We start from the raw sequence: 9428 nt of genomic DNA, 5'->3' as shown, positions 1-9428 counted from the left end.
TCACTGCTCACTTGAATGAATGAATCCTGTTTGGTTTCCTGAATCTTCTGCTGGCCACTCCGCTTGGTCCATCACTGCTTTCAGCTCGCCCTTACCCTAAACAGCTCTAACCCAGTCATAATCTTAATATCCTGTTCCTTCTCTTTCCCGTCCCACCCACAAAAAAGCCCTCCTCTTGGTCATTTTGGGGGATTTTCACTCAAGATGTGAGCCGCGCGCTGCGGGTGCGGCGAGGCTGGCCCTATAAAAATGTTTCTGACATCCTTGTGCGGATACGCAGACTGCTCCACCTATAGGATCACTGGCTAGGGGGTGCTCAATCACAGCAGCCGACGTGTTAAGGCGCCTTGCAAAGTATTAACAGCGCTATCAAATTTTAATTGCGTAGTTCGGAACCATCAGTTATGTGAGGAAACTGGGTCCTCCACGATCGGCCGCCTCGCCCATGCTCAAAGGATAATTACAGGCTGAGTTCGGCACCACGACCCAGTTTCCTCTTGACAGAGGTCCAGGTACGGGCTCACGGTCGCCACAGGTCACTCTGACGAAAACCGCAAGCTGCGCCAAATCTCGCGTAGCGGGGCTGGAGGGCTGGCGGGGAATGTAAGGTATCGCGAGATGACAGGATTTTCCCGCGAAGGAGAAGCGCGCTTTTTTCCCTGGCGGGGGATTTGGCGAGAAGGCTGGGCCGGCAGGGTCTGTGAGGAATTAGCTCGCGGCATTGCAGGCGCTGAGTGGAGGGGACCCGGTTCCCGGGTGCGTGTCCAGGCATGCCAGCGGAACGGCCCGCGGACAGCGGCGGTAAGTGAGGAGAACCTTCTTTCGGGCGCGGGTGGCGGCATGCGGGGCTGAGGTGGGCAAGCATGGAGGCTGCGGCGGAGCTTGGGGGAGGAAGCCGACCCCGGGCCGGGATTGAGGAGGAAGAGAGGGTTGGGAAACTGTAACCATGAGTGGAGGAGACCCCGGAGTTGCACATATTAGCATGCCGGTGAAGATTTCACATAGGGAACTGCATTTTCCCGAGCATCCCGAGTTGTAAACCGTGGTCCAGGCCCTTGTAGACGTTGCGAAGACCTACGGTGTCTTCTGCTGGCGTCCCCTGGGGCTTCACCTTGTGCTCCAGTGCATCTCGGGTGGGAGAAAGGCTGTTTCATGTTGGAGTTGAATAGTTAGCAATTTTTTAAAAACTGCAATTTGGAAGCTTTCTCTCCCGTCAGGCTCCCAGGCTCCAGCAATGGTTGAACAGCTGGACACTGCTGTGATTACCCCGGCCATGCTCGAAGAGGAAGAACAGCTTGAAGCTGCTGGACTGGAGAGAGAGCGGAAGATGCTGGAAAAGGTAATTTAGGCATCAGGTTCGTTGTCGTGAAAGCCCGTGGTAACCTCGGCTCTAACCCGGAGGTGTGGTTTGTGTTCTTTGCTTTCCTATTTAGTGGGCTTTTTCGTAAACTTGAATGAAATCAGCTTTATTACTTGTCCTTTTTGTATGTTTACAGATACTGCCTTTGAGAATCCTTTCGCACGTGCTTTGAATGGTGTGTTTCTATGAGATGCAGTCTTCGTAGTCCCATCTCTTTTAAGGGAGCATTTCAGATTGCTTGTTTAGCCATGAACAGCCTTTCAAAGTCGGTAGTGAGTTTTTTCCTTTGCCATCCTTATTTCCTTTAAAAATTACCTTCAATGTATGTTTGATGGCAAACAGGAATCGCCAAAACCTGCAGAAGTAATGTACTAGACTGTGGGCAGGAGAAGTTAGCATCAATCAAAGGCTGGGCTGAAATTCAAGTCTAATGATTTCCCCTTAGTGTAGTGCTGTTTTCCACCTAAGTGATCAACTTGCTGTTTGTTTTCCTTTTGGTTTCATGGCCTGTGTATTGTTACATAAGATTCTTTTTTTTTTTTTTTTTTGAGGCGGAGTCTTGCTCTGTCGCCGGGACTGGAGTGCAGTGGCCGGATCTCAGCTCACTGCAAGCTCCGCCTCCCGGGTTTACGACATTCTCCTGCCTCAGCCTCCCGAGTAGCTGAGACTACAGGCGCCCGCCACCTCGCCCGGCTAGTTTTTGTATTTTTAGTAGAGACGGGGTTTCACCGTGTTAGCCAGGATGGTCTCGATCTCCTGACCTCGTGATCCGCCCATCTCGGCCTCCCAAAGTGCTGGGATTACAGGCTTGAGCCACCGCGCCCGGCCTACATAAGATTCTTTAGCTAAAAATGTGCTGTACTTTTTCAGTGACAAGTTGCTGTAGTTTTCTTGTAGAGAGTATTTTGTAAATTACTAAAAACAGTGTTTAACCTGAAAAATTCTTGTTTATTCTAAAGTCCTACCCTGCTGCTTGATTCATTCATATGCAAGAAAAAGAATGATAGTTGAGTCTTTACTGCCTAATAGGTAGTTTTCTTGTGCTTTATTAGTTTATTAAACTCTACCGATATTATGATATAGGTTATTTTTTGTTATCTTCTTTTATAAAAGAGGAAACTGAGGGAGCAGGGCACATAGTAAGTATTGACATCAAATTTCAACTCAGGCTGCCTCCAGAATTTCTGTCCTTAATAATAGTGAATTAACTCATGATTTATAAAACTACTTAAGTTGGAAAATAATGCAGTCCAAAAACAAGTAATGAGGCCGTTGGTTCCGTTACATCAACAATAATTTTTTTGTCAGCATTGTTAATACTTCATGAACATCTATTAGGAGTCATGCATTTTGAATGCTTTCTATGTATTTACTTATTGAATCCTCAACTGTTCTGTGAAGTAGATGTTCATTATTACTATTACTACTATTAAACTTACTAGTTTAATTACTAGTACAAACAATTGCTATTATTGAACTGCACAACCAAATAGGTTTTATTAGTCATTTTATAGATGAGGAAACTGAGGCACATAGAGGTTGTTTGGGTGCTACAGTTAGTAAATGGCAGAGCTAATATTCCAGTGTAGGTCATGTGGTTCTAGAATGCACATTTTTTAACTACCGTGCTATGCTTTCACTCCGGTAATACTCCTTCTGTTATTACTGATGCTCTCTGGTTGGCTATAACCAGCTAAGGTAATATATTAACAAATTTTCTTTTAAGTAAAATCAATACTTTTTACTTCAGGGTAGATGTGAATTAATAGAATTGAGAGGTCTGACCTGAACCACCTTTTCTCATTCTTTGAATTTTCATAGTACTTTACTACACAGAATTTACCATGATCAAATAAGTAATGATAAATACTTCATATTACTTTTTGATTCTTTCTCACTTTGTTTCTTAAGGATGCATCACTTGCTGTTTTGTTTTTGTAGGCTTTGCTCCTGGCACATAGTAGGCAATCAGTAAATGCTTATTGAATAGCTAATGATAAAATAGTATTTTATAATATACAAGATTATAGACATATACTAAATATACTTATTAGCTATAGAACCAGGTGAATTATAAATTATAGATTCTGGGGCAAGTGACCAGAATGGAATCAACTGAAGAGGTCTAAGAGGGATGTGATAATTTTGGTTTGAGTAATGTATCTTCCCTTTTATCTTGTTTCTTCTTATACCCATGATGAGTGTTGGGTAGGGAAATAGTATTTAAAGAAAGATATGCCTGAGATATGACAACAGTACATTTTCAGAAGGCATTATTAGTTCAAGGGAAGAAACACTTCATTCACATAATTATGCATCATAGAACCTAAAGAGTAATTTTTAATCCATGTTCAATCCTTCCATTAAAAAAGTATATAGCTGTTTTCATGGCCTGGCGTGGTGGCTCACGCTTGTAATCCCAGTACTTTGGGAGGCCGAGGCGGGTGGATCACCTGAGGTCAGGAGTTCAAGACCAGCCTGACCAACATGGAGAAACCCTGTCTTTACCAAAAATACAAAATTGGCCGGGTGTGATGGCACATGCCTATAATCCCAGCTACTAGGGAGGCTGAGGCAGGAGAATCGCTTGAACTTGGGAGGCGGAGGTTGCGGTGAACCGAGATCATACCATTGCACTCCACCCTGGGCAACAAGAGTGAAACTCCGTCTCAAAAAAACAAAAAACAAAAAAAGTGAATGCTTAGGTGACACTAGAAAATTCTAAGAAAAGTTTTCAGAGTCTCTCCCTACTTGAGATTAATAAACATGTCTTTGGAGGCCAAACAATTCACTATGCAAAGGTAGAGATTCCTTTTCTTTTGGGAGAATACAGTCTGTATGGGCATGTATTTAGAAGTACTTAACAAGAGGAAGAGCTAGCTTAAGTTCCTTAATGAGAAGCATTTGGCTTTAGGAAGTCCTAAGTTTTGTGAGGAGCCTAGAAAATGACTTTGACATTCATTTGCTGCAGTTATTTTCTTTGACTTTTCACATGTATTTCCCTTTAAAAGAAGTTATTGTTAGTCTAGGAGATTTGAGTACCGATGATGCCTGTGAAGGGGGAAGGTTGGAGTCAGGAGATTTCTTAGAGAGGTAAAAGGATCATAATATGTGTAGGCTAAAATAGAACTCCTCCCACCCCCCAGTAAAAAATCTGTGATTGGTGTTGGGAGAGATAATGGGGTAGATAATGAGGAATTTTTGCACTCCGTGTCCATTGGCATACTCTGTACTGTAGTTACCCAGAGTTGTTTCCTGCCAGGCACTCAGTGCTTTCAATAGATGAAGTTGCAATTTACCATAATATAATAATCAAATTGATGAGAAAAAACAGTGATAGGAAGATATTGAAATACAGACCAGGTTTAAGGATTAACCACTTATATGATATTATTCTAATATTAATTGTATATTATCGTTCCATGATGGCATCTTAAAGCCTTAGTGATTTTTTTTTTTTTTTTGAAACAGATTTCACTCTTGTTGAGTGCAGTGACTCAATCTCTGCCTCCCGGGTTCAAGCAATTCTCCTGCCTCAGCCTCCTGAGTAGTTGGGATTACAGGCATGTGCCACCAAGCTTGGCTAATTTTGTATTTTTAGTAGAGATGGGGTTTCTCCACTTTGGTCAGACTGATCTCAAACTCCTGACCTCAGGTGGTCTGCCCGTCTAGTCCTCCTAAAGTGTTGGGATTACAGGCATTAGCCACCATGCCTGGTTGATTTTTTTTTTTTTTAAGAAAAATGTTTTCAGGACCACCAGGCAAGTATTTAGGGTTGGTTGGTTTGTTTTGAGACGGAGTCTCCCTCTGTTGCTAAGGCTGGAGTGCAGTGGCATGATCTTGGTTCACTGCGACCTTCACCTCCTGGGTTCAAGCGATTCTTCTGCCTCAGCCTCCCAAGTAGCTAGGACTACAAGCACGTGCCACCACGCCCGGCTAATTTTTTTTTGTATTTTTAGTAGAGACAGGGTTTCAACATACTGGCCAGCCTGGTTGCAAACTCCTGACCTCGTGATCTGCCTGCCTCGACCTCCCAAAGTGCTCATGGGATTACAGGCATGAGCCACCATGCCTGGTTGTATCTAGTTATTTTAAAAATATGTGCTGGCCAGGCTCCAGCACATACAAAAATTAGCTGCGCATGGTGGCAGGCGCCTGTAATCCCAGCTTTACTGGGGAGGCTGAGGCAGAGAATTGCTTGAACCCAGGCGGAGGTGGGGGGCGGAGGCGGGGGCCAGCCAAGATTGTGCCACTGCACTCCAGCCTGGGCAGAAAGCTACAGTGATGATGTAGTACCTAGGAAAATGTAAGGCAATATAAAATGATATCTTAGAGATATTGACAAGCTGGAGCAGCAAAACTACCCAAGTGCTAGGGCATTATTTAGAGTATAAAAATGAGCTCATATCCCGCATTTCAAACACTCTGTAAACGCTTAGTTACTTTCCTCTAAGTTGAAACCACCAATTACTGGGGAAAGGGGCAGTTAGATTTTATTGGTTGCCTTTGTGTTTTCATTAATCCCTGTTGAAAAGTAGGGGAGTTGGTTTAGTTGAGAAAACAAAATACTAAAAAATCTGCCACTAAACTCTTTTAAGAGTTTGTCTAGACTGTATAAAATGAAAGATATCTACTATGTAATCTATGAAAGTATTTTTAATTCTAAAGTGTGATTTTTAGTGCTGTTGTTGAGGCCAATGTTGCTTAATTCAAGAACTACTACAGTAATTGATAAAACTTGTGTTCTTCTGCGCTCGTTTATCTATCCTTCAAACCCCTCAGATGTTATCTATTTCCTGAAATCTGACTTCTCTGATCTTAGTGATTCTTAGACTTTTCCAGGATTTAGATAGTACTGTACAGTTTGCTGCTATGTGTATCTGTCTTTAATACTTGTTGTTTTCAGATATTCTAATGCCTCATCTGTAGTATAAATCAGACTTTCTGTCTTCTACCAGTTACATAATTTATATAATTGTTGCAGTACATGTTTGTTGATTTACTAGGCTGGATTGATGTTACAGAATTGGTAATCTTGGTTGGGCATGGTGGCACATGCCTGTAATCCCAGTACTTTAGGAGGACAAGGCAGATGAATCTCTTGAGTTTAGGAGTTGGAGACCTGCCTTAGCAATAAAGCGAAACCCTGCCTCTACAAAAAAAATACAAAAATTAAGAGGGCATAGTGGCGTCCGCCTAGAGTCCCAGCTACTTGGGAGGCTGAGGTGGGAGGGTCGTTTGATCCTGGGATTTCAAGGCTTCAGTAAGCCGTAATTGCACCATTTACAGCGTAAGACCCTGCCTTAAAAAACGGGGTGGGGGTGTTAATCTTGGCTAAATGTCTGTTTTGATTGTTAGGATGAATTGTGTTCGTAGTATTTTTCTAAAATGTTCTATCCAAATAAACTTGTTTATTAATCTCAAACAGGAAGAGACTCTGAAAACTTGTCTTAGAATTTCCTAGTGTCACCTAGGCAGTTACTTTTTATGAGGGTCAAGTGCAAAATTAATCAAAAATTTTCCATCTCTGTACATAACAAGGTAATGTAATAACACAGAACCACAACATCAGTGTTTTAGCAAATTATACACTTAAGATTGAAAATGGCTACGTATTTTTATTTTTTTGAAATGGCGCCTCTTTCACCCAGGCTGGAGTGCAGTGGTATTATCTCAGCTCACTGCAACCTCGGCTTCCCAGGTTTAAGCAATTCTCCTGCCTCAGCCTCCTGAGTAGCTGGGACTACAGGCATGTGCCACCACGTCCAGCTAATTTTTATATTTTTAGTAGAGATGGGGTTTCACCATTTTGTCCAGACTGGTCTCAAACTCCTAACCTCAGGTGATCCATGCTCTTCGGCCTCCCAAAGTGCTGGGATTACAGGTGTGAGCCACCGTGCCGGACCCCAATTTTTTTTTTTTTTAATTGATATAGAGTTTTGCTCTTGTTTGGAGTGCAATGGTGTGATCTCGGCTCACTGCAACCTCTGCCCCCACCCCCCGGGTTCAAGTGATTCTCCTACCTCAGCCTCCCAAGTAGCTGGGATTACAGGCATGCGCCACTACGCCTGGCTAATTTTGTATTTTTAGTCGGGACGGAGTTTCTCCATGTTGGTCCGACTGGTCTCGAACTCCCGACCTCAGGTGATCCTCCCACTTTAGCCTCCCAAAGTGCTGGGATTACAGGTGTGAGCCAGTGAGCCACCGCACCCGGCCTTCAATTGTTTTTTAAATAGACCTTCCAACTCAGTAAATGCCAGAAACCATGTGTTCAATATTTGAAATTATAATATTTTGATATACAAACTGCATCTATCAGATTGCCTGTTAAACCCAAAAACTTTTCTTTTTAACAGTTACTCCAGTTTTTGGTTTGAAAAAGTGTTTGGTTTAAAAAATGTTATTTTAGCCATTTTTATTAAACTTTATGCCAAAAAAAATCAACTTATGTCAGAAAGTGTTCATAATTATGGAAATTTTCTCTTTGGATAGGCTCGCATGTCTTGGGATAGAGAGTCGACAGAAATTCGGTACCGTAGACTTCAACATTTGCTTGAAAAAAGCAATATCTACTCCAAATTTTTGTTGACGAAAATGGAACAGCAACAATTAGAGGTATGTATATGTAACTGACTATAAGTGAAAGCTTAAAAAAATTTAAAAATAGCTTTATTGAAGTGTACATTATATACACTAAAATATACAGATTTTAAGTGTACAGTTTGCTGAGTTTGACTAATAAATATGTAGATCTGTGTAACCACCAGCACAATCAAGATACAGTGCATTTCCATGACCTCCAAAAAATTGTCTTGTGCTGGCAGTGATCCCTATGGCTGGTGTCCAGCAACTACAGTGCTTTCTGTCACTATAGACCAGTATTGTTTTTTCCTAGAAAATTGTATAAATGAAATCGTGGTATTGTGCTTTTGTGAGTAAATAGTTGGTCTTCATCACCATTTCCTGGTATACAACTCTTGAAATCCTTGGAATCTTCAACATTGTGTTTTTTTGTTTTTTTTAAATGCTAATGAACAGTGGCTAGCAGCCCTTAGGTAGCTTCAGGATGGGAGCCTAAGAAAGACAAAGCCTGGATTAGAGGATTGGGATTTAGCCTCACCCTCAACCTTGAGGGAAAAAAGGGGGACTGAAAGTTAAGTTGTTCACCAGTGGTCATGATTGAATCAATGTCTATGTTATGAAGCCTTCATTAAAAACCCAAAAGGGCTGGGCGTGGCTCATGTCTGTAATCCCAGCACTTTGGGAAGCCTAGGTGGGTGGATTGCTTGAGCCCAGAAGTTTGAGACCAGCCTGGGTAACATGACAAAACCCTATCTCTAATAGACAGATTAGCTAGGTAAGGTGGCATGTGCCTCTAGTCCCAGCTACTTGGGAGGCTGAGGCAGGAGGAGGCTTGAGCCAAGGAGATTGAGGCTGCAATGAGCTGTGATGGCACCACTGCATTCTAGCCTGGGTGACAGAGCAAGACCCTGTCTCAAAAATAAAACACAACAGACTGGGGGCTGTGGCTTATGCCTGTGATCCCAGCACTTTGGGAGGCCACGGTGGGTGGATCACTTGAGCCCAGGAGTTCGACACCAGCCTGAGTAATGTAGTGAAAACCCGTCTCTGCCAAAAATATGAAAATTAGCCGGTCATGGTGGTGTGTGCCTGTGACCCCAGCTACTTGGGAGGCTGAGGCAGGAGGATCGCTTGAACCTGGGAGGTGGAGGTTGCAGTGAGCCGAGATTGCACCACTGGAGCACACCATTATGTCTGTCTTATTTTTGTATTTTTTGTAGAGATACAGTTTTGCCATGTTGCCAAGGCTTGTCTAGAACTCCTGGGCTCAAGTGGTCTGCTTACTCTGGCTTCCCAAAGTGCTGGGATTACAGGTGTGAGCCACTGCGCCCGGACTATCATATTCTTTATAATAAACCAATAAACTTTAGTGTTTCTTTGAGTTCTGTAAGCTCCTCTAGCAAATTAGTCAAACCCAAAGAGGGGCTTGTGGGAACCCTGATTTATAGCTGTTCAGTCAGAAGCACAGGTAAAGCGACTTGGGCCT

General features: G+C 42.8%; 1 protein-coding gene across 2 annotated transcripts in view; it reads left to right on the top strand.

Annotated features, from left to right (window-relative positions):
* The first annotated feature begins 359 nt into the window (after positions 1 to 359).
* Positions 360 to 9428, top strand: part of HELLS (helicase, lymphoid specific) — a 53745-nt gene continuing 44676 nt past the window's right edge. The window contains exons 1-3 of one of the 2 annotated variants that reach the window (XM_023226279.1): positions 360 to 801; positions 1218 to 1339; positions 7853 to 7975. In XM_023226279.1, coding sequence (XP_023082047.1) covers positions 771 to 801; positions 1218 to 1339; positions 7853 to 7975 — 276 coding nt within the window. In that variant the 5' untranslated portion in view covers positions 360 to 770. The remainder of the gene's footprint in view (positions 802 to 1217; positions 1340 to 7852; positions 7976 to 9428) is intronic. The other variant, XM_023226280.1, reaches the window with a different exon arrangement.

This window comes from Piliocolobus tephrosceles, chromosome 9 (assembly GCF_002776525.5).
Source record: "Piliocolobus tephrosceles isolate RC106 chromosome 9, ASM277652v3, whole genome shotgun sequence".
Classification (NCBI taxonomy): Eukaryota; Metazoa; Chordata; class Mammalia; order Primates; family Cercopithecidae; genus Piliocolobus; species Piliocolobus tephrosceles.
The sequence above is the reverse complement of the archived record's forward strand: the minus strand, read 5'-3'. Positions and strand labels throughout refer to the sequence as shown.